The sequence below is a fragment of the Daucus carota genome, chromosome 3 (genome assembly GCF_001625215.2).
Source record: "Daucus carota subsp. sativus chromosome 3, DH1 v3.0, whole genome shotgun sequence".
Lineage (NCBI taxonomy): Eukaryota > Viridiplantae > Streptophyta > Magnoliopsida > Apiales > Apiaceae > Daucus > Daucus carota.
Genome location: NC_030383.2, coordinates 5,821,381 through 5,846,891, shown reverse-complemented (window position 1 = coordinate 5,846,891; position 25,511 = coordinate 5,821,381). Strand labels below are relative to the sequence as shown.

General features: G+C 36.4%; 4 protein-coding genes across 8 annotated transcripts; 2 read left to right on the top strand and 2 right to left on the bottom strand.

Moving 5' to 3' along the window:
- On the bottom strand, nt 1–2,585 carry LOC108210830 (sec-independent protein translocase protein TATA, chloroplastic). Its single transcript, XM_017382250.2, has 2 exons — nt 2,225–2,585; nt 1–270 (listed from the first exon to the last, which is right to left on the bottom strand). Exons 1-2 carry the CDS (start codon nt 2,537–2,539, stop codon nt 139–141), a joined length of 447 nt encoding a protein of 148 aa, XP_017237739.1. The 5' UTR covers nt 2,540–2,585; the 3' UTR covers nt 1–138.
- Nucleotides 2,586–3,600: 1,015 nt separating this feature from the next.
- On the top strand, nt 3,601–7,415 carry LOC108211590 (uncharacterized). The gene is made up of 4 exons (XM_017383227.2): nt 3,601–3,855; nt 4,050–4,225; nt 4,975–5,173; nt 7,061–7,415. The coding sequence occupies exons 1-4, from the start codon at nt 3,783–3,785 to the stop codon at nt 7,312–7,314; spliced, it is 702 nt and encodes a 233-aa protein (XP_017238716.2). The 5' UTR covers nt 3,601–3,782; the 3' UTR covers nt 7,315–7,415.
- Nucleotides 7,416–9,044: 1,629 nt separating this feature from the next.
- On the bottom strand, nt 9,045–13,493 carry LOC108215245 (serine/arginine-rich splicing factor RS2Z33). Of its 2 annotated transcripts, none has more exons than XM_017387655.2 (7): nt 13,373–13,493; nt 12,496–12,609; nt 11,474–11,513; nt 11,221–11,316; nt 10,911–11,107; nt 10,613–10,711; nt 9,045–9,599 (listed from the first exon to the last, which is right to left on the bottom strand). In XM_017387655.2, the coding sequence occupies exons 2-7, from the start codon at nt 12,600–12,602 to the stop codon at nt 9,185–9,187; spliced, it is 954 nt and encodes a 317-aa protein (XP_017243144.1). In that variant the 5' UTR covers nt 12,603–12,609; nt 13,373–13,493; the 3' UTR covers nt 9,045–9,184. The 2 variants fall into 2 exon arrangements, with proteins under 2 accessions (XP_017243144.1, XP_017243145.1); XM_017387656.2 differs by having other exon boundaries at nt 11,474–11,752; nt 13,373–13,432.
- Nucleotides 13,494–18,555: 5,062 nt separating this feature from the next.
- Nucleotides 18,556–24,957, top strand: LOC108210876 (nuclear pore complex protein NUP98B). Of its 4 annotated transcripts, none has more exons than XM_064090715.1 (10): nt 18,556–18,633; nt 19,088–19,219; nt 19,539–20,342; nt 21,018–21,179; nt 21,326–21,538; nt 21,629–22,560; nt 23,032–23,151; nt 23,264–23,441; nt 23,591–23,653; nt 24,203–24,957. In XM_064090715.1, exons 1-10 carry the CDS (start codon nt 18,618–18,620, stop codon nt 24,751–24,753), a joined length of 3,171 nt encoding a protein of 1,056 aa, XP_063946785.1. In that variant the 5' UTR covers nt 18,556–18,617; the 3' UTR covers nt 24,754–24,957. The 4 variants fall into 4 exon arrangements, with proteins under 4 accessions (XP_063946785.1, XP_017237817.1, XP_017237818.1 ...); XM_017382328.2 differs by having other exon boundaries at nt 21,018–21,209; XM_017382329.2 differs by having other exon boundaries at nt 18,587–18,633; nt 19,085–19,219.
- The last annotated feature ends 554 nt before the right edge of the window (nt 24,958–25,511 follow it).

The window sequence follows — 25,511 nt, the reverse complement described above, 5'->3', positions numbered from 1 at the left end:
TCAATCATAGCAAACAGCTGAACTAAATGGATTCACTTCAACTCTGTGACAATACCTCATACAGCTGACCAACACTAAAAACGAGTGAAATATTCTTAAAATTCTATGAAATGAATTCAAAAATGCATTGGAAGTTCACTATCCCTCCTTTGTGCTTGAAACTTCCGCATCTTTCTTCTCTTCTTCACTAACTTCTGTAACTTTCCCCTCTGGTATTTCTGCACCAGCCTCCGGCTCTTTTTTTAACTCAGACTCAAACTCTTTTGCAGCCTGCACAAGATAATACACGTATTGTTCATTTTACAATGTTTTCCACAAGCACAGAGGTGTACATATTTCACAAACCACAGGTAAAAAAAACAAGGCAAAAGAATACCACACAATGTCTGAACCTATATTAATCATAGAACAGGTTTTAATATTTTTATAGTAACTAGTCAATATAATTCGTATCATACTCAAATTAAATTTAATACAAGCCCCTTTGCTTCGCAAAAGGTAGTCTCAATATAACTATTATTTGCCCCATGAACAGTGGTAATATGTAGTACAAAAATACCCTTTACTCAAGTTCGGAATTATCCATCTATTAGTATCACATCTAGCTTTACACTAATAAATTCTTGTCTTTGAAAGCATAATATATATATATTTTTAACTATTACATACATAACCAAAGAAAATACCTTTCTGCAGAAACATATCAGTGACAGTGAAGAACACTGTTCCAACATGAATCTCTAGAAACAAGGTCTTGAGAGATTTTCTTCTAGTAAACCAAGGATTATTTTACTTTGAATACAACCTATCCTATACAAATGCTGTGACTTATCGAGATGCCTTGGCTTAAACATAAAAAGCATTGGCATGGCAAAAACTTACGAAAAGTTATGGTACTCTAACTCGGTGACAAAGTGTCGGACACGACAAATGTCCGAGTGTCGGACTCAAAAAATCTGAAAATTGGTCAATGTGTCCACATTTCAGTCAAAAAGTCCACATTTCATTCAAAGGATCCAACACAAATAAGTGCCATGTCTGGGTGTCCAAGTGTTGTAGACTGGTATGGCGACCAAAACAGAAGAGTCAAAGTAACATAGATTAAAAGGACTGGAGAACCAAGAAGCCAGAATGACAAAAAAGAAGAGAATAAATGACAAATCTGGTAAAGGTGAACCAAAAGGCCTATCACTCTCTTTTGTGTTCAGAAAATAAACAGTTACGAATATGGTTGTCATCCAAAATGGCTAATAGATGATAGAAGTGTCGGATACCTGTATGTACTATGTATAAATATTAATAAACTAATCTGAAAGATTATGCAGGTTGGCATCCCATCTCCCAAACGAACTTTATCGAAACTCATGCAGCAGAGTACAAGCTTACTATACGCTCCTGGCAGGCCTTCTTATCTTAGAACTAGCTTTCAGAATTCAGATCAAACTATATGTATTGGAAGCATAAGTAGACTCTAATCACATTCTTGTCGTATTTCTAAAGCATTATTTCCATTTTTGTTGTTAGATAAATTTGGAGCACTAAGAAAGAAGGAAAGACAAGATTAAAAGGGCTACCCCATAAAAACCAGTTACTCGACGGGCCCAGACTAGGCAACCTAAGACATCGTACACTTACAACAAACATGTCCTAGAAATTTCAACATGACTAGAAAGCCAAAGTCGGGTCCTTTCCATTATCACCATTTTCAAATTACAGAATCATCTAAAAGATCCATCTTGTCAATTCACACTTATCGAGCTTAACAAAAAAGAGACCCTATTAATTCACATCAAACTTTAAGTACTTCAACACTTGTATTCTTGTAACACCCCAGTCCCACATCGAGGAGTGTGTGGACTTTAGTTCAGTTTATAAGCATAAGTACTACTACCAATTGCACCAACAAATCATGATCTTTTGGGGGCCTGTGGTGGGCTTGTGGATTACCCAAGTTGTTGCAGTTGGGCCAGTATATTTGGGCTTATTTTCGGATTCGGAGGTCGGGACTTGACCCGATTTTCGAAAAAGACTCGGGATTTGACCCGGGTTGTTTCAATTCTACAGTATGTATACATCAAACCCCATAAATCCATGAACAAGAACACAACTTTATAATTTCCTCCTATAACACAAAATTTCATACAGAAAGTTCAATACATAACTAGTTAATTACACAAAAACATCATACATAAAGCAAAGAAACAAGAAGATAGAATAGAAGCACCTGTTGGAAGCTCTTAACAGTCTTGCCAATGCTTTTACCAACCTCAGGCAACTTCTTGGGCCCAAACACAAGTGCTGCTACACCTGCTATGACCACCAGCTCTGGCACACCAAGTCCAAACAAACATGTGCAAGAAAGGCCCGGGTTGGTCCTGGGTCGGGTCTTGGGTCGACCCAGAGCAAGATTCTTGGCTTGTCGGGTCAAGAGTGAGGTGGGTCTGAAAAAAGATGAGCTTGTGGAAGAAATTAAGAGAGATTGTGAAGTGGGTGGTCTCAAATTTGGTGATATTGCAGAAGAAGAGAGTGCCATTTCCATTACTTTTGTTGCTAGATAAAAAGATAAATTCGTGTCAGCGTTTATATACAGAGATATGGATGAGATTGACTATCTTTTAATCTCTTTTCCCACTATATTTCTTTGATATATTTTCTATTATTCCATCATTATTTACATTATTTTATAATTATATTAACATATAAAATCTATTTTATTACTTATTTGTAAAATGCAATAATATTCATTTAAGAATTATGATAAAATATATGGGTTAATTATCAAGTTGGTCATTGAAGTGGGCTTAATGTATCAATTTGGTCACTGAACTCAAAACGGTATCAAAATGGTCACTGAAGTGGCCATAAATATCAAACAAGTATCTTGAAATATGAGTTCAAGCACTAAAAAAATTATTTATAAAGTTTTACACATTATTTTTAAATGTTACCACAACCAACTAAAAAGTTATGACTTCTAGTATTTAAAATAATATATTTATATTTTATCAAGTTTATTTATTATTTATATTTTATTATATAGTTACTTCTTTGTTTTAATAAAAAATAAATAATAAATAAACTTGATAAAATCTAAATTTTTTGCCATAAATATTAGAAATCATAACCTTTTACTTGGTTTTGTTACCATTCAAAAATAATGTGTAAAACTTTATAATTAATATTTTTACTGCTTCAACTCATATTTTAAGGTACTTGTTTGATATTTATGACCACTTCAATGACCATCTTGATACCATTTTGAGTTCAGTGACCAACTTGATACATTAAGTCCATTTGAGTGACCAGCTTGATAATTAACCCTAAAATATATTATCATTTTGTATGATTTATACAAAATTAACTATACGTTATAACACTGAATGTTTCATTAATATCAAAATATATCTCAAAAGTGATAATATTAAAATTAGTTGACAATTAACAAAATGAATAAACTTGAATGACTAATGTACTTTTATTAATATTAATATTTAATAAATTAGCTGCACAAAAATGTACTCATATATGAAAAATAAAATTTGATATAAGTCAACACTCAACATCGGTCAAATACTTCTGGAACGACCTTACAGGTGACCTGGCATTCCGGCAAAAGCCCAGCCATCTCGATTCTTAACATCGAACACGGCAACACAAAAAAACATAAACACAACACTTCTCCGGCAAACAAACAATAATCACTCATAATATCATCCTTAATCGCTCCTTAATCCCCATACGAAACAACCTCCATCATTTGCATATATAAATAAATTCCTTCGATGCGGCGTCGTTTCTCTTCTAGGGCTTCACTTTTGTTGTTCCTCTCTTACATATTCCTCAGCTGCTTCCCAGGTACCAATCTCTTTTGTGGCATAATCACTTTTGTTATTTCTATGATCAAACATTTAAACTGCTTTTCGACAATTGCTGTAAGGTGATCCATGTGTTCTATCAAGATTATTGTTTTGTAGATATTATTATGTTGTTGCTACTGTTTCATGTTTCAAATTAGTTGATTATATCTATTTTTATAATCTGTTTGGCAGAATATATAGAAACAGCAACAGTAACGCTTGAATCCATCGAAATTCTTAGAACTCATGAATGGCTACCCGTTGAACCACAAGTTTACTTCAGCTGTAAAGGGGAGAACAAGACATTTTTGCCCGATGTCAAGAAAAAGAATGTCGTGTACGCTTTCAGGGGTCAAGAATCTTGGCAGGTTTGTTGTTAGTTCGTCACTTAGCTCGGTCCTGTTTTTTGCTTTTGTATAAGTAGTAGGTTAATTATTGTAAATATTTGGATTTTGGTGTATTGCCCTGCTCTAGCTTTTGAAATTGGATTAGCATTCTTTGTCCATTGTATGTGATGTCGAATTTAGATCAAACGAGTGTGAAAGGAAGTATGATAATGTATCCTAGGATTATTATGGAAATTTAATAAATTTTCTTTTGCATTGATTACCTTCCCCGCAAATTCCAACACACAGGCATAACTTTTGCTTGAGCGTATGATTTATTTAGTGTAGATGTCTTTCTCTTTCAAATGATTCCTTCTTCTTATTCAGATATTAATGCCTAAGTTACCAAGGTAGGTAAAATTTTCGAAAGCATGACAAGGGTGTTGCTGTTAACTTAAGAGTTAAGAGAACATGTTAACTTTTTTTCTTTTCCCGGTTGTAGATTCATAATATTGAATTTGCCACAGTATACAGGTCTGGTAATAACAGTGTACTAGATTTCCATTATTATCCAAAATCTAGTCCTTTTAGGATTTTGTTATGGTATTTGCTATTGTGTCTGGATCCTGGCTCCATGTCATCTCTTTCAACTGCATCAAAGTCTTTTATTTTTATCGCACATGGCTAAACTGAAAATATGACTTGCTTTGATGCTTGAGCATTTAATTTTTTTGATGTGGGAAAACTAATTGCAAGTCAAATTTCATATTTAAATCTTTGATTTTTTACAGCCCCTGACAGAGTTTTCAAATAATAAATGCAAGCGATGTGGATTATATGAAAAAGACAGCTTGAAATCTGATGATGTGTTTGGCGAGTGGGAATTTTGCCCAGATGATTTTACGGTCCCTAATGGCCAGTATGGCTACTCTGTAGAAAAGGAATTTAATGCTACATTTTTTTGTCCGGACTGTGTTGCCATGAAAGCAGGTGAGGGTTTTATACCTTGCAATTCTTAATTTACTTCGGACATGTCTTGCATTGACTTAGACTAGTTGATCAGTGGCATCATTTCTAAATTTAAAATTCAAAGTGCAGACCACTAGAAAAATGACTTCTTATGGTGATGCTTGATGTTTTTGATGAAAGCATTTGTAGATAGTTTCATTTATTAGTAATATCATGGTAAACTCGTTATAGCACCGCGTGTGTTGCAATTTAGTTGAGGAATACACATTAAAACATTTTAGGGAAAATAGATTTTTTTGTCACCGAACTTATTATATTTTTAGAAACTTGCCACTCAACTAATTTTTTTTTCCTTTTAGTCACTGATGTTAGGTTCGGAATTTTTTTTGCCACTAAAGTTAGGTTCGGATTTGATTATTACCATTATATTAATTTTTTGTAGTATTATTAAAATATAGTGATAACCTGTAATATTTTGATAATTTGATATATGCCTATCTTTATATATAGTACTTTTATGTACCCAGGATCGTTTATCTTCGGTAATAAGAGTTAAACACACATTTTACGGTTTCAAAAAGTGTACTCTCATAAATTATTTTAGTTTTTCTTCCAAATAAAAATTTAGTGTCTGAATTTTTATACGCAAAAAGAAAATCTCATAAATCATCGAAGAATAAGTTTTCCTCTCTATTTATATATCTTTATTTTGAAAATTATAATAAAATAAAGTTATTAAAAATTATGAGAATAAATTTAAGAGAGATCTTAGGCTGAACTAGGTGATTGAAACTTTAATAGTGAAAGATGATGCATCGTATCACTCAATTAGACTTTATTTTATCATGGAGAGCATAAATTATTTGAAGTCATTGATTCCATAATGATGATTTAATGAATTTCTAGAATTCCAATTACGATTTTTCCTGATTTTAATATTATATCACCTCATTTTATGTTATTATTGCTATATACAAAGATATAAACATACATCATATTATCAAAAAATTATTTACTATCGCTATGTGTTAATGATGCTACAAAAAATTATCACAATGCTAATAATCATATCCGAACCTAAGTTAGTGACTAAAAACAAATCCAAACCTAACATCAGTGACTAAAAGGAAAAAAAATTTAGTTGAGTGGCAAGTTTCTAAAAACATAATAAGTTCGGTGACAAAAAAATCTATTTTCCCAACATTTTACTATATTGAATTGCTTGCCAGACTCCTATATTCTGTGGGAAAAGGCTAGAAAAGGGAGGAAAAGGCAAAAAAAAAAAATGGGACCGATGGTTTATATTCTCCAGGTTTTCAGCCCAATAATGAATTAGATATCTAGTGTAAGAATGATCATCTATTTAGTCTCCTACTGTCAAGTCCGATAATTGTGAACATTTAGAGTACAATGTATATATCTCAAGTAGTTCTGTTACATCCTCTGGAGCATCTGTGATCACTTTTTATTCTGGTTTAAGCCTGTCAAAAAACCCATAGGTCTGCGTTATATAAATTTTGGATGTTCTTATAAGGTCAAGCAGCCAAATAAGATTATCTGCGAGGTAACAGCCCCTGTTAGTCAGTATGTTTAGGTTAATCAAGTTTTTATCTGCAGTGTCTATTTTAGCTTCTAATGAGGGTCTCATTAAAAGTAATGCCTTCTAGCATATGATAGTACGATGCATATGTGTTATTCCATTTAACGGCACATCTAATAGCACTCACCTACATGTGGTTTCATTGTCATAATTCGACACTGAAATGATATTAATAGGACAATTTCTGGACTTGCAGATATGTGCATACTGACCATAAGTTATTATAATAATATATAAGTTATTAACTTATTATTATAGCTATACTTGCTTTATCGAGCACAGTACATAAATCTCTATTTTTATGACAGATATAGAGAACTCCTCGGGCTCTGTGGAGAAAAATGACAAGCATCATGACGGAGGTAGAAGAATGCATTGGACTGTGGTGGTATTCACAAGTGCTTTAGCTTCAAGTGTTATCATTGTTGGAATGGTTGCCGCATATAAGTTTTGGCAGAAAAAGAGGAGAGAGCATGAGCAGGCTCGTTTTCTTAGACTTTTTGAAGAGGATGATGATATTGAAGATGAGTTAGGAATCGGCCCCTTTGGTGGCTCTGTGTAATTGTTCTGTTCTTTTATATGATTACATGCCTAACCACAGATACGCTATATGTGCAGTTATATTTTTCACTTATATGGAAGATGTAGATATAAGATTATATACCCTGATTACTCCTGATACTTGCAAGATTAAGGAAGTCGTTAAAAGTACTTTGATTCATAAAACTAATCAACTCAAACCAAAATTTGCAAGAATTGATCAATATCTTGTTGATGTATTTGTAGATATTTCTACTTTGCCCATAAAGAAAAATGGACACAGGCTCTCGGTCGTTGAAGTTCAAGTAAGTTCAGTTTCTACCCTGCTTCAGTGTCTGATCTTAACATATTATGCCAGTCGCCAAAGATTTGCTCATATAGTCCCATCTCATCCCATGATTCCCAACTCTGGCTATATTTTGACTTGAGTTCAGCAGCACCGCAGTCTTCGTCCACCCTATCTTGAAATCCATAATCCCGATCAAACCAAGGGATATGTTCAGCCCTGAATTGTGTTTCTCTTTCTGTACCGGAACTTCCATAACTATCATACAGTTCTTTGTCTCCGTACAAATCTTTTACCATATCCAAACCATCGGAGCCTTCACAATACTTATATTCGTCCCAACCAACAAAATCAGACAAATCTTTTACCATTTTCAAATCATCATATCTGTCATTGAAAGCATCAGAGCCCTCGGAAATCTTGAATCCATCCCAAACAAAACGGGAGAAGTAATCCCCTAATAAATTAGCAGCACCAGAAGCATATACATCATCCTCTCCTTCCCAGTTCTTGCAGAAACCAGACCTGTAAAAGAAATCTTCTTGACAATATGGAAATGGCTCAACATAGAAGCCCATGTCCTCACTATCGTCGCTATTCCAGGCGAGATAAGAAGATTTATAGCTTGTTATGCCGGACTCCGAACTGGAGTAAGGATACATCCCAGTTCCAACTTGTTTGTTTTCCTTTTGCCACCCAAGGTTCAAAGTTTTACCTATAAATACTCTTTTGCAGAGCAAAGCATTTTCTAGAAAAGCAGCTTATGCTTATTCGAAATTTGGCTCATCATTTCTCTATATTAAGCAAAATATTATACTCCCACTAACCTAGACCTTGTTTTCTGAAGGTATGATATACACTGTACACACATCCATTGAAACCAAAGATCCTTCTGGAATATCATCTATTCAAGGTGGAGTTAAAAGTTGAGGGGATCAAATAAAAGCAAAGAATAAAGTGGAATAGAAATCCTGGTATGAGAAAACTGCCAAAGGTCTGCCAGCATTAGATACTACTTAAAGGGCATCTCTCACAGCATTCTGGTAAGGGCATCTCTTGCAGCAACTTGTTCCACTTGCAAGGTTACTGCTCATTCAAGTGCAATCATGATAAATTGCAAAATATAAATTTAAGGCATACACAACTCATAAGCTGAACTTCTAGCTGTGCTTCAGATATTGGTTTGTATCATAGAAAACCAGGTTACCTATCTAGCTTTTTTATCAGTAGTCAAGAAATAAAGGACCACTATATGCAACTAACTTCTACCCCAGCGATCACAGAAAGCTGTACAAGGGCAAGGGTCAATACTTACAAGCATGAAACAGACCTCATAGCTATTTAAAACATTCACACAAAAAAAAGAAGAAAAAAACTCCAAACACTCTTCTTTTTCGGACAAACCGCTTTGCTTTATATAAGTTTAAATAACTGTCAAAAGAAAAGTTTAAATAAGAGTACCAGCCTCAGAAAAACAAAATCCAGAACAAGCTAGCAAATATCGGAGGTCTTTAACAAGTACGATAATGGTTTAATAGCTAGCAAATAATAAAGATTAAAGCATTCATCAGGTAATGTTCAAGCAACCTAAGGTGACTCACTGCCCCTAAGGTGACTCGCTGCCCCTTGGGGAGAAACGATTACTGTAGTCATCCTCATGAGGACTCTCATCTTTTGCATCTGGGCTACGACCTGCTCCATTAGCTATGCCATTAGCTTCCAAAGGGCTGCCATTCCCTGGAGAGATAGGAGTATACCTTCCAGGGCTTAAAGGACTTCTGCTCCTACCTCGAAGGCTCTCAGTGTATTCATACCCATCTTGTTCAGTAGCCCTTTTGGCTCTCTCCGGAGAAGGGCTAACATTCTCAATGGGGCTTTCATCTACAGGTGTTGGGCTGTTCTTCCTCGCCTTGGAGAGAGGTGGGGAACCCTTTGGCTCCGGGCTTCTGCTGTAGCTAGGACTTCTCTGACGCCTCCGCTCACGTTCACCACCTCGTTCTCTTCTTGGAGACCTTGATCGACTGTCAACATACAGTGTACTAAGTATTAAACAATAGGCTATAACGAAAATATACTGCAACCTTAGACAACAGATGGCCCCAGGCACGCTTGCGTGTGCACAGAGACACAAACATTTTATTGCACATAAATTAATACTAACGGCAAGGGTATACCACTGTAGAATATGAGCTCAGTTGACAAATAAGTAAACATATATAATGATGGATAATGCAAAATATTAGTAATTTACATATACGAAGATATCTAAATAATAAAGCAACCAAATTTGTCATCACAACAAAGAAAAGCAAAGTTAGTTAATCAGTTAATGCAATTAGACGAAGATCAACTGTAATAAGTAAGCAGTATGCATAATCAGTATGCCTATGTATTACAAGAATATATCTACCGAGTGTTAATTAATTACTTAATATATACATATCGGCATATATAAAGGAAAGAAATTTAGTAAAAGGAACAGTATATACATGAATCATATGAATACATAAATCAGTATATAGAAAGCAGCACACAAACATATCACTATACTACGTGTGCATCTATATATGTGTGTGTATCAATATGCAAGAATCAGTATATAACACAGTAGATATTTACCAGTAAGAAGATGAGAATAATGCATATGCAAAAATAAAGAATCTGTTTATGTGTGTGTATCTTAACAGAAGTGAGCTACTCCTGCACTTTCTAAATGAACTGCACATAAGCACGCCTTGCGCGCATCACTGAAGGCACATCGCAAATGAATGCGCTCCAGGTGCGCATCACATCTCATATATACATGCACTTCTAATAACACTGTATGAACTTATTAAGCTCATTTTTCAGCATAAAAATGGGTGTGCTAATAATGCTTTCAGACCCTTCAAAAGATATACATATTCATTTAATAAGTATAATCAGAACCATGGTCAGAGGATATAACATTGTGTATCTGCTAGACCTAAATGCACTTTAAAGAATCATCTCATATTAAACTGCAGGACAAAGCTACGAGTAACAAAAGGCTAACCTGTAGCTGCGGCTGCGGCTATAGCTCCGACTCCAGCTTCTGTCACGGCGACGTGAGTGAGATCTCACTGGTGACCTGGAATAACTCCTCTCACCCCGGCTGTAGAAATACAATAAATGTCTATAAATTAATATGTCAAATTCGCAATTATTACAGCATATTTATTCATATGGACGAAAGGGAATGTATTGCTCGTTGCAGATGAAACCCATATCAAGCACGATATATGAAAAACTTGAACAAAAAATATCTGACACAGTTATAGAAACAATATGCAGCTGAAATATTTTAGGATTACCTCAGCTTCTTAGGGCTGTTATGACAGCTCCTCTCAATATGACCTCTCTCTCCACATCGATAACATTTGTTCTTCCAGTCCCCTGCCTTGCAATCTCGGGCCCAGTGCCCATCAAGGCCACAATTGAAGCAACGTCCAGACCCAGGAGGGGGCCCTCTGCCCAGATATTCTCGAGAACCACCTGGACCACGTGGAACCTGTACCAAGTAAAGCACAAGATATTTTTGAAAGAGTGTAAAAGACTTAATATATATACGTAACATGTAACGAACGAAGAAAATATAGTAAGTGTCCAATTTAGAGTGCTTACCCCCTTGGCAAATTCCACAATCAAACGGCTGCCATCAACTTCCCGGCCATTTAAGCTGTACCTTGCATCATCAGCATCCCGAGAGTCGCTAAAATCCTGCATATCGAATTTAAAGAGCAAAAACCAACAAAAGCACAACCAGAATCCCATAAAAGTTAAAATCAGATATTTATAATCATCATAAAACCGTGACCACAAAAAAAGAGAGAAAACGAAAAAGAAGAGATGAGAAGCAATAGGGAATTATACATACAACGAAAGCGTAGTCGTGCTTCATGTCCACATCTCGCACTCTGCGGAAACGGTTGCCAGAAACAATAAGGCCATCATTACTTAATTTTTGGTAGTGCATCATACATCGCCCCAAAAGAAAAACGAACTAAACACCAGTTTGAGAATGGTGGTTGCATAAAAAGTCAATAACAATACAGAAGGAATCGCCAATGTCTCTTAACACTTGGCAAGACTCCACCAATTCCACCATGGCCACCTTCCCACCATTGACCTCCAGGTCAAGGAAAAGGCCACAAACCTTCAACAATACCATCTGGTTAAAACAATCTAGGGGTACAATGATCCTTTACAGATAGCATTATTTTATCGGTCTTTCTAATGTGTGCCCAAGGGCACACAATAATCACAAACTTTTATGAAAATGGGCTATTTTGATTGGTGGAATTGGTGTGAATGCAGGGAGGCCACTAATATTTATTACCTATCCACCAATCAGAAGCTAGTATTTTCATGAAAGTTAGTGACTATTGTGTGCCCATGGGCACACCATAGAAAATTCGTTATTTTATTTTGACACCTGAACATGGAAAAAGTGTGGAAAGCTTGTGTATGCTTCCTACATTCAACTATTATAAGGAATTAGGAGTAATATCCAGAAAACGGCATTGTTTGAGGACTGAATTCTGGTAATGTTTCCATAATAGTTATCACATTTCAAAGGCATTCAAAAAGACAACTTAAACTATCAATTCAAAGAGTTTATATGTGATCTTAAATGAATAACTACTAATGACTAAATTATATATAGTCAAAACAATAACTACACAAATCATATGTACACGGAAAAAAAACATAAAGGTAAGACTTCAAGAACAAAATACAAGATTCAAACAAACTGGAAGTCAACGAGAAGTCTAGAACATTAAATTGAGTATAAGAGTATTGTACTCGATCTTTAATTTAGTATCACAATCCTGTAAATGCCTAGAACTGAGATTCAGCTAAATATTTCATCCAAGTACCGTAATATATTGTTATTACCTCCCATATTTGCTAAAGATGTGCTCCAGGTCTCTTGACCTTGTCCTGGATGACAATCGACCAACATACAAACGAGTGGCTCCATACCGATCATCATATCGCGGCATTTTCTAGCTGCAGGAATAACAAATATATCAATTGAGCGCATTAGAAAATTTCCCCTGTAGAATTCTCAACAGGCCAATGTTAATCGAACAAATTTCGGGGCAAGTAACAAAGAACATAATCGCCACACACCAGAAGAACATATATGAAAATCATTAAGAGAAAAACAATCACAGATAAAGATAGAGTCTGCAAGTCTAACCCGATATAATACAGATATAATCCATAAAAAAGTGACACTTTAATCAACCACACAAAACTAACTCTTGAAAGTAGCACAAATCAAAAACAGCATAACAAACAAATATTAGTTCACCATACCCGCTATATACATCACACACATTGCCACAATACACTAATTACTTTTTCAAATCCATCATTTGTTTCAATCAGAATTACTAACAGAAAATCAGCATTCACTCTCCAAGACACCATACCTCTTAAACAATAAATCAACACAAAAAAAATAAAAAAAAATTAACCATTTAATGATCAAATCCAATCAAAAGCTATTACATAAACCACATAAATCGAAATTCTTTTATCTGGGAAGCCAAAAGTTTTAAAATTTCCAAGAAAGATTAAAGCTCGGAACAATTATCAAGATTTCACACAAACCCAAATCAATTTCTTCAAGAAAACAATGGGTATCCAACATACAGAAAAAAGGGCGTGCACAAATACACAACATATATTAAATTCAATCACATAGAACGATAATAATCATGTAAACATATGCAATTGAAAAGAAAATAAGGCAGCATGTTCGTACCTTGAGAGAAAAATCGAAAACCCTAGTTTTTGATCTGCCCCAATTTCAAGAAAATTGTTTATTGTTGGCTTTGTCGCTTTAGCTTTTATAATACGATGATACACGGGGTTTCTGGTTTCTACGGTCTGGATGCTTCGGTATCATTGGGCCTATTCTGGATTGATGGGTTATGGGCTATTTGGTTTTTACTTTTTCTGGAACAACCATAGCATATAATATGAGACCAATTTAACATTGAAGCCCACGAGTTGGTCCAAACGGAAATTGGGAAATTTGTAAAAGCGGAGATGATACAAATCGCATCGCAAGCAATTAAAAACATGAAATATCCGGTTAGTATAAAGAATGAAATCATTATCATTATTATCATCTAATAACTATAACTAATTAAAAACAACATCCGAATAAAATCCATAATAAAAATATAAACAAAAAATCCAATTAACCGAATCTATATTCAAACTCAAATTCAAATTACAAACTATAACACTTTTTTTAATGATGAAAATATGGAAACTTTATTAAATTCTCGAATCAGGCACTAAACTATATGCAAATTTATTATCAAACAAATTTGAATTCAAATTCCAACTATAGCTAGATTAAACAAAAATTCAACGGATAAGATAAATTATAATTAAATTTAGATCAACAAACTAAAATAAAAATCTAATACAAAACCCGATTTATAATATCTCACGTACATATGATTTCACTAAAGATTATTTCATCATGATTTCACTAAAGATTATTTCATCGTATCAACTATCACATAACAAAATTTTGAAAATATTAATGTACCTAGAATTAGGGGTGAGCATTCGGTCGGTCCGGTCCAAAACCGGACCGAACCGAATAGACCGAGGACCGAAGTTTTAATTTTTTTCGGACCGAACCGGACCGAAGTTTTATAATGGACCGGACCGGACCGAACCAAAATAATTCGGTTCGGTCCGGTCCGGACCGAAAGAACCGAAATTATTTTTAAAATAAAAAATTATATTATAAATAAAACTAAAATTCATCTTTTATTTTAAAATTTTCATATTAATTAATCACCCCCAATTCATTAAACATAGATATAATTAAATTTACAAATTAGATATTATAATTATAACATATAAGATATATAATATAAATATTAATTAAAATCATATATATTTCGGTCTATTCGGTCCGGACCGAAATATTTTTTTACGGACCGGACCGGACCGAACTTTATTTCGGTCTATTCGGTCCGGACCGAATGGACCGAATTTTCAGAAAATTAGGACCGAACCGGACCGAATTTACACGGTTCGGTTCGGTTTTTCGGTTCCGGTTCGGTTTTGCTCACCCCTACCTAGAATATAATATAAAGTGAAAATATCCTGTTAAAATATCCAATCAAGAATAAAATATAATTAAGTGAAAAAGATTGGAGAGGTATTCAATCTGATGATGATTAAAGCTAGAGAGTCAGGGGTGATCAAAGGAATCAGACTCCAGCAAAACTCTAAAGAGATCAGCCATCTCCAGTTTGCTGATGATACAATTCTCTTTCTGCAACAAAATGAAGAGAGTTTAATCAAGTGCAAAAGACTCCTGCAATGCTTTCAGCTACTTTGAGGCCTCAAAATAAATTTCAGCAAGAGTGCTCTATATGCTAGGGGAGTTGACATCTCTATATTGCAATCTTGGGCTGATATTTTAGGTTGTACAGTTGGCCACTTCCCTTTTACATATTTAGGGGCCCCAATAGGAGCAAATCCAAGATCACTCACTTTCTGGAATCCCTTGATTCAGAAAATAGATAGAAGATTGGCTGGCTGGAAAAGCAGATATCTAAACATGGCTGGCAGGTCCACACTTATCAAAGCTACCATCAATAGCCTGCCAATTTACTGGTTTAATATATACAAGGTTCCTAAAGGTATCATTGCTCAAATAGACAGAAGGAAGAGAGATTTTCTGTGGGCTAACAAAAGGCTACATTTCCTAAAATGGAGCAGAATCTGCCTAGCAAAAAATAAAGGTGGCCTGGGTTTGGCTAACATTGAATGGAAAAATATTGCTCTGCTGGGAAAATGGTGGTGGAAATGGTATATGGATAGAGGAAAACCATGGCATGAAGTTATCAAAGACAAATATAATTTGAGCTGTCATAAAGATCTCTCTCAGGGTCAACTACTTCTTCTTCAGCTTCTCCTTTTATTAAAGGAGTCAGCAGCATTAATTTAGATCCTATTTTCTCAAACATGATGAGTGCAGACAAAATTCAATGGAAAATTGGTAAGGGCAATAAAATTCTATTTTGGGAAGATCCTTGGAACTCATTTGGACCTTTGCAGCTCAAATACCCAAGACTATATAGATTATCCTCATGGAAAAATCACAGTATACAGGATCCACTAAGAGCCTGGGAATTATCTCACACTCTGGACTTCCAATGGGTAAGAGAGCTTAGGAGCTGGGAAAAAGAACAAGTCAGAGAAATTGAAGCCTTAGTTCGGTCAATAAGTCTCAACTCTAGTGAAGATCAAGTATTCTGGAAGGTCAATGGAGAAGCTTACAACACAAAGTCTAGTATTGAAATAATGAGTGCTGAAGATCCACACTTCATTGGAAATTGGAATCAAATCTGGAAAATCAAAGTCCCCCATAAGATTCAAACATTTCTGTGGAAGCTAGAGGCTGGTGCATTACCTACAAATGAAAGTATTAACCTTAGATTGGGTGATGAATTCAGTAAGGAATGCCCAAGATGTAGGGGAGTCACTGAATCTGTGAGCCACATTTTTTGGAATAGTTTGGAAGCAAAATCGATTTGGTGCATGGTTGCAAATTGGTGGTCTCTTAATGCAACTCAAAAATCTAAAGTAGGAAATTCTCTTAAAGAGACCTTATCTATTTTTAAAGGGATAATGGTATCAGCAGCTTGGAAGGCCAGTGTTGCAGCAATCCTGTGGTCCTTGTGGTTGAGAAGAAACAATTTAATTTTCAACCACTACTGGGAAACAATAAATTCAACATCAGCTATGATCAAATTCAGAAGTTTCAAATGGCTGAGAGCAGAACTGAACTTTACTGAAGAACTATATAATTTGTGGCAAGTTAATCCAATGGGAGCAAGAATGCTACATAACAAAAATGGAACTTATCAAGATCTAGTCTGGTGGAATGCAGAGTTCAAAGCGTTTACAGATGGCTCCTGGAAATTCAACAACAATATTCACTCAGCTGGTATAGGAGGATACATTGAAGACAGAAACCAGAACCCGATCTTCATCTTTTCTGGGCCTTCCAAGGCATCCTCCCCTAAAGAAGCTGAAAGAGAGGCAATTATCTTTGCTTACAAATCCTTTATATCCCAAAGATCAATTCAGGGTCGTTTACAAATCATCACAGACTGCCTAACTCTTGTTGATGAGTTCCAGAAAAGCAGAGCGGGAAATGGTACTTTTGAGGACCATGCAGATTGGATTGGGCTTATTAAGAATCCATATATTAAAATAGGTTACTCTTCAAGAGAAAACCTCACTTCAGCCCATGAGCTGGCGGCCCAAGGAGTGAATAGGGCGTATTCATTACATGCTTGGTGCTAATAATCTTAAAATTTTCACATTTTGTGAAGTTTTAATTTTATTAATTTCTAATAATCATTAGTTTGGCCAGAACCGATTCATTTTTCCACTAGAATCAATCCCACAAGCCTGGCATATTTCTTGAGCAACACACACTCTACCTGTGCACATTCCCGAGGAGGTTAGGTTGCATTTGACCAATGAGGTAACGCTTGCTTGCTCCCAGATTTTTTGAGAAGATCAAAAGCTACCAATCATCATTACATGGCATTATATCAGTCCCAAGTATATACAAACCTCACCAGCTCTCTCATTTCTCATTACTATCACTCTATTCACTCTCCATTCTCTTCAAAAACTTTTCAAAAACTTTTCGTATCTTCACTATGGATTTGGGATGGGATTTTCCCAGCATAGGATTTGCCAAAATCAACGTCCATGCTGTGTATTTTGATGCACCACTACCAAACGGTAACACCACAGGGGTGGGAGTGGTGATTAGGGATGAGGATGGAGTGATCCTTGCCATGATCACTGGTACTCTGGGCAACCTCTATCACAGGGCAAACGAGCTCTGGGCTCTGGTCCTAGGGTTGCAGCTGGCCATCAAGATAGGTCGTAACAGGCTGGAGCTGGAAACCGAATCAAGGGAGGCCTTGAGGGATTGGGATGATTGGCGTTGGTTTGTGGATCATAGACACAGGGGAGTGATTAAGCAGTTGAACTAGAGACTGAAGGACTGCAACCTCGTCCTTCGAAAGAGGCAAATCAGAGCCAGCCAAAACAATCTGGCTCGATATCTTGCAGAGAATGGAGCTGAAACCAAGTTCAGAGCAGTAAGGATGTATAGGCCATTCGGACGGGTCAGTGAACTCTGGCACCTCGACATGGGTTTGATTTCATCGGAGGTAATTTCATGGTCCTTGATGAGGAGGATTATCTGCAGCTGCAAGAGGAGGAGGTGGTTATGGATGAAGTGCATGCAGAGGATGAGGCTGAGGAAGGGGAGGATCACGCAGCAGCGGCCCAGGGAATGGCTCCAGCACCAGAGGAGGGTGAAGACTTGCTCGACATCGACTGAGTAAGGAGCCTCGGTGATGTGATGGAGCTGCTGTAAGATGGAGAGGGGCTTAGGGTTTGCTCGAGGTCCCTTCATCTTCTTCTCTCCTGCATGCTTTTATTTTCAGTTCTAGTTTAATTATGCTATTTTAATTCGTATCTTTTGGATGGATTTTTATTGCTCTCTGCGTAGAGTTATAGCCCTTTGTTGGGTTGTAATATTCAGATTTCATGCTAAAGGGGTCAAGCCCTAATTCTGTTGGATGTTTGATAGGTGGATAGCTATTATCCACTTATATTTTTATGATATATAATGCTGCTTATCAAAAAAAAAGTGAAAAAGATTAAAGAATTATACTATCCTTTTTTAAGTTTTTTTTTTGATCAAAAATCCTTTTTTTAGTTATAACAGGCAAACAAAAGAAACCGTAGAAATACGCGGTAAACAAGAGCTTAAAAAGTAAGCGACACGTTTTTGCACGAGTCCTGCTTAAGTTCAAAGCTACTCGCGTCGCGTGTACATGTTACATGTGTATGTATGTGTATATAAACCCATCCCACATACTTGATCCTTCATACCCCACAATATCTCTTCTGCTTTTTCTCTCTCCCGTCATTCCACCATGTTTTCCTCAAATCGTAAGTATCCATCGTCGCAGATCCTTCTCTCTGTTTTATTTTTCTTTCATCATGCACCATTCTGTATATGTCCTTTTATTGCACACAATTTTCTGCATCTCTCCCCCCCCCCCTCTCTCTCCCTCTCTCCCTCCCTCTCTCCCTCTCTCTCTCTCTCTCTCTCTCTCTCCTTCTCTCTCTCCCCTCTCTCCCTCTCCCCCCTCTCTCTCTCACACACACATGCAACTATGCAATTATGCAACACATTATAATAATTCTGTTTGTATGTCTTAATGCTATGTTTTGGATTTCATATAGTGCCTCCTGTTTCTTTTTTGTTTAACCTGAATAATTTGTCAAATAATAAGGATGAAAAATTACTTGGCAGTTGGTAAAGCCTATGGACTAGTCATTAAATTGTCGCGGTGAACATATAACTGATTTTTTTTTCTTTTTTGTTCTGTTTTTTAAGCAGCTTCATCAACTAGTGCCTTTGGATCACCATTGTCATTCGGACAAACTACCAATTCGAATGTTCCATCTGCGATTCCATTTGGATCGATGCAAGGAACTCCATCATCTCCTGTTATATGGGGTTCTTCATCAGGTTTGGGTGCTCTCAGTACTCACAATTATGTTCTTTTGATAATCTGGTTTTTACGTTTTTTCTGTACTGTAATATACTTGTGTTATTGGGACAAATAATTAGACTTTTTCAGTTATGCTACATTGAACACATTGTAGCAAATAAGAACTAGATTTATATACGCTACATTCTACAGGCAACACATTATGATGCTGATTTTTTATGCAATGTATTGGAAATCTTGTTCTTTTTTTGCTTGTTTATACCGTTTGTTTATGATTTTCTGAACAATTGACAGTCATAATAAGACAATTAACGTATGCTTCTGTTTTCTTGACAGCCTCTATGGGTTCATCTGCCAATGGCTTTGGATCCCCAGTTGGATTTGGACAAAGTATTAATCCGAATGTGTCATCTACTGGTTCATCTGGATCCCAATACACATTTGGCCGAAGTAGCAATATTTTTGGGACTGCTCCAAGTAATGGTGGAATATTAGCAGGCGTATCTGGAGGTAGCTCATCTGGCCAAAGTAGCAATCTATTTGGGTCTGCTCCGTATAATGGTGGAACATCAACGGGCGTATTTGGAGGCAGTGTATTTGACCAAAGTGGCAATCTTTTTGGGTCGAATAATGGTGGAACATCAACCGGCCTTTTTGGGCAAACAGCGTCTAGCAGCAGTTCATTTGGCCAAAGTAGCAAATTTTTTGGGTCTGTTCCTAATAATGGTGGAACATCAACGGCTGTATTTGGTCTAACAGCATCCAGCAGTCCATTTGGGCAAAAAAACAATATTTTTGGTTCTGCTCCGAATAACGGTGGATCATCAACGAGTGTATTTGGTCAAACAGCATCTAGCAGTTCATTTGGGCAAAGAAGCAATATTTTTGGGTCTGTTCCTGATAATGGAGGAACATCAACGGGTGTATTAGGGCAAACAGCGCCTAGCAGTTCAATTGGCCAAAGAAGCAATATTTTTGGGTCTGTTATTAACAATGGTGGAACATCAACGGGCTTGTTTGCGACAACCCCGTCTAGTAGTCCATTTGGATTTCATCTCACATTCGGTTCTATCCCGGCTAGTGTTTCTTCTGCATCAAGAGCAACTTCATCATCTCCTATTTTATGGAGTTCATCAACAGGTTTGGGTGCTCATGAGATTATTGTTAAATCCATTTTATTATATTTAAAGTTGCATCGTAAAATACCTAAGTGGACATGATAGTATGTGTCATTGGTTACTATGGTTTGAACTTTCTTGATATAAGTTGTCTGATCAGCTTGCACTTATATGTTTTTGTTTTCTTTAAAAACTGCTTCATGTGCACTAAATTAGTGACTAAATGAAACATAACATGTAAATGGAAAATTTAACCACTTTATTACTGTATGACCCCTCTTGCTGTCTATCACCTTCTCTCTATGCAAAGGGAAACTCTTAATAAAACTGGCATTCTTAACAACTAACTTTATTTACAAAAGAAGATTGCGCTCTTAGTTCAGTTTGGTAGAACGTTGGCTTTCAGTATGCCATGGCGTAGGTTCAAATCCTACAGAGCGTGAGTTTTTTTTGTATGTGTAATTTTACAGTGCCTGGAGTCTTTTTATCCATCTTTTTTTTATGTATAGATATTTGGCTACTTTTCCTAGTCAGTTGTATTTTTTATTTTTTTTATGTTATTCAGATTATATGATATTTTTTTATTGGTATGCCTGTTCTTTAACACTTGTTTCTACCTTTTATTGTATACTATTTACAATCTAGTTCTTCAGCCGTTTATCAGATTGAATGTTATTTTCCTTTCCGAACATGGTAGGATCTACCACATCTTCTCAGGTTCCTGCCTCTATTGCATCAAGTTCATCACGGTTTGGTTCTGGTTGCATGACATCTTCTGGGCAAACAACTGTGCCATGGGATACAAGCCTCTCATCTGGAACTTATACGTTTTCTTTTGGAACACAGAGCTCCCTCTCTGGTGAGCCTTTATCGAATTCTTCTCAATCGGGTAAAATTTATAGTAATTCGTATACCTTTGAACATATATAGGGATCTCTTACAGTTCTGATTATCATCATCATGATATATATTGAAGTATTTGGAAACTAATCCTATTCTTTCCAGAGGACCAAGTCAGAGCACCCATTATTGGGCCTCTAAAGACTGATAACTCAAGTTTTTGGGAGAAACGAGGAAGTAGAGTAACATCTTATTCTAAAACTACTATAAAGGATGATAAAGGTGCACAAAAATTGGTGTCCATCTGTGCCATGCCTGCTTATCAAAATAAAAGCTACGACGAATTGAGGTGGGAAGACCATCATCTCAATGCTGAAGGTATGTTTTATATAACTTTCCTCTATATCCGTATTCTTTGGCACTAAGACAATATTATTGAGATTCTCATATTATTTTGAACTTTTGCAGGTGGTGGTGCTTTTCCTGCGGTAATACAGTCAAATGATTTGAGAAATCCTATTGCTAGAAAGGATAGCACATTTCTGAGTCCTATACCTCCTGCCCCATTTAATCCATTTTCCAAAACATCAAACTCATTTTTTAATCCTCCAACTCCTCCAGTCCCATTCAGTCCATTTGATACAAGATTCAAGTCCCCTTCAATTGCACATAACTCATTTCTGAATCCTGCACCTTCATCAGTCCCGTCCAATTCATTTGAGACGACGCTCAAGCCCCCTCCAATCGTACAGACCTCATTTCTGAGTCCTGCAACTCCTTCAGTCCCGTCCAATCCATTGGACACAGCAGTGAAGCCCCCTTCAACAGTACTGAACTCATTTCTGAATCCTGCACCTCCTTCAGTCCCGTCCAGTCCATTTGACAGTCACACAACACTGAAGCCCCCTCCAATCATACAGAACTCATTTCTGAATCCAGCACCTCCTTCAGTCCCATCCAATCCATTTGACACACCACTAAATCCCCCTTCAATCGTACCGAATTCATTTCTGAATCCTGCACCTCCTTCAGTCTCATCCAGTTCATTTGACACAACACTGACGCCTCCTACAATCGGACAGTACTCATTTCTGAATCATGTACCTCCTTCGGTCCCGTCTAATCCATGGTTCACAACAGTGACAACCACTTCCTATGTAGCTCCCTTTAGCCCACTGATCAGTCCCAATCCATCTTATAATGGCTCATGTAGTGCACCCACCATTTCAGTAACTCAGCCTGTCTCCATATCTGAACCTAATAAATCCTCATTTATATCCAGTCTACCCACCCCAACTTCACCTCAATATCCCTCAGCTAGCAGTTCATCAGCAGCTTCTATGTTAACTGAAGGGACTAGGACTGCACCACCTTTAAGATATGGAATTTCTTGTATGCCTGTAAGTTCTCGTACATCTGTACAGTTCATTGCCATTATGTAGCATTTACCATAAATTACTTTATTTTCATGAGTTAGCAATGTTATATTTTGCTCGTAAATAATTACCTACATCCTAGCAGCGATTGAGGGGTGAGGACATATAGCTAGATTTTGGATTTTTTACAAATACTATTTAGTATTTTAAAAATCTAAAAAAATGTATAAGTTTATATATGGGCACATGGCAAATTGATACAATCAACATTTTGACAATGAATGGAATTTGGATTTAGGATCAAGATATTGACAATGAGATATTGCATCTGCGATATTTGTGAGGGTTGGAGGTACTGTTGTCAGAACAAGTATGTGTTGGAGCAATGCATATCTGTATCTTAAATGCCTTCAACACAAGTCCCTGGTATTTAACAGTTTTTTGCTGTCCTAAAGCCATCACCTTTGTTGTAACTGCTTATTTTCTTTCCTGTAGGTCTGTGACAAGCCTGCTCCTGCAAGAAGTCCATCTTTGCTGAGTATTAGACACTTAACATATCACAGAAAAAGATCGCTGCCAATACAAAAATACAAACCTAGAAGTGATGGTCCAAAGGTAAGATCTGTAAGACAAGTTGAGATCAGTATCTTCTAACTATTATATTATGTTCGCTCTCTTCCTTTTTCATTAATGGGTAGAATAATACCATGAAAATATGCATATGCAGGTGGCATTTTTTGATGACGCTCAGGAGACTCCTACCTCTGCCAGAAAGGAGGCTCCACTTCTGCCGAGGAGTAATCCAAAAGTTTTTATTTCTGGTCTCTATGAAGATATGAAGCTAAGGGTCAACTTCAATAACACATCCTTTGGAAATAATTCATCCTCTGATACTTATAAGAATGGTAGGTGCCTGGTAAAATTTGCATAATGCATATGTGTTTGTATATATAGATTAAAATCAATGGCTAATAAAAAAAATAAAGCATAAAAGTATATTGAACTTGTATAGTTATATGTACTACGTTGTCAATTTGGTTTAATTTTGTTTCAGGTGAAGTGGAGTCGTCTACGCCTGCGCCTGATCAGGATGGTTCCGTAAATCAAGATAAAGATGGTAAGTCCATTGACAAAACATATATATCTCTTCAGCCATAACTAATTAAGTTTTGTGTTTCTCGCTTAACTGAAATTTGAAGGAGCTATGTACTTTATTAGAGATGGAGGCATGTCTACACTTTTTCACAAATTGGTGGGCTGTTTCTTTAGATTATTCTGTTATCTTTATCATGTTGTAAATGACTATGTGAAAACTCTCACTAAATCTAATTTCAAGAACAATTTATACGAATCTCTCTTCTGGTAGATTATGCGATCTGTATTCTATTAATATGAAGATATGATCCCTCTTTCTTAATCTGTATTTTTTGGCATAAGCAACCTAGTTATATACTAGTTATAGGAATGGTACATACCAAGAATTTGGTGACATTGTGCCTTAATAGTTAATACTGCAAAGTCTATAATTGTCCTGATTATATATTAAGAAGACAAGAAAAGTGTGCTGCGAGTGTAGTTAGATCTAGTGTCTTGTAGTGTGTTGATTTCTATTCTGCTGCCATGTCATTAATTTGCAATTCATGCTGCTTCCCTCGAACTGTTACAGGAATTTCTAGCGAGACAGATGCTGCTGAAAATATCCATAACATTAATTCTGTTCATGGCAATCATCCAATCAGAAAGAAAATTTCTTCAAATCTTAATGGGCTGATGCCGAAGCTCAAGAACAGTGACTACTACTTTGAGCCACGAGTGGAGGAATTGGCAACTAAAGAAAGCTATGAACCAGGGTTCATTAGCCATGTGAAGGGCTTTGTTGTTGGACGTCAGGGTTATGGAAGCATTAAGTTCTTAGAAGAGACAGACGTGAGGGAGCTTGATCTAGAATCTTACATTGAGTTCAGAAATCGCGAGGTAATTGTTTATATGGACGAAGGCAAGAAACCACCAGTTGGGCAAGGCTTAAACAAAGCAGCAGAGATAACTCTATGCAACATAAAGGTTGTTGATAGGAAAACTGGGAAACAATACGTAAATGGTCCAAACGTTGACAAGTTCAAAGAGAAGCTGATGCAGAAGACAGCTCAACAAGGTGCAGAGTTTGTGTCATATAATCCTGTGCAGGGGGAGTGGAAATTCAGAGTTCCGCACTTCTAGCTTTTAACAAGCCATTATTGGATTTGCTTTTGTAATAGTTGGGCATATGCTTTTAGTTTGTCAGATAATTATAGTTGAAGAATTGTGCTTGTTTTTTATTTGTTTAGGCAAATCATATGAATATACTATTGACAGGCTTTTGTAATTTGAGCTTCTGCTCCATCGACTTTTTTATAAAATGATCCTGCTTATATTTACCTAGAACTCTTGTTTCTCAGTTTACTTTCTTTTGCTGGCTCGACACTAATGATCTGTGCTCGCTTTCCTTCTTATCTCACTCAACATTTGCAGATACATTATCTACACCTGGCTCTTGCATGCACAAATCTAGTCTATTTATCATTGAACTGGTATTCCCGTCGCGCACACACAGACACGCACTACTACTTAGCCTCATTATTCAAATGAATCGAGCAGAACTTGAGACTTTGATAACTGCTTTCATAACTTGAGCTCTGCACATTTAAAGAATGTAAAATATAGATACATCGTAGCTATGCAAGATAAAGCATGGAAGTAGAATTCAGCTCCTTCATTAGATTAACTTTACTGAGCTACGCATAGAAACCTGCAAAGTCTATGTATGTGACACGTTTTGAGACATTGCCTTCACTGAAACTTGCAAATCATGTATCAGATGATGTTAGGAACTGACCACTCCCATCCAAGAGAAGTTTGATGTTTGTACAGCAGCGACACACCATATTCTTCTATTATGATTAGATGCCACAAGCTAGATGAATTATTAGCGAGGTGGA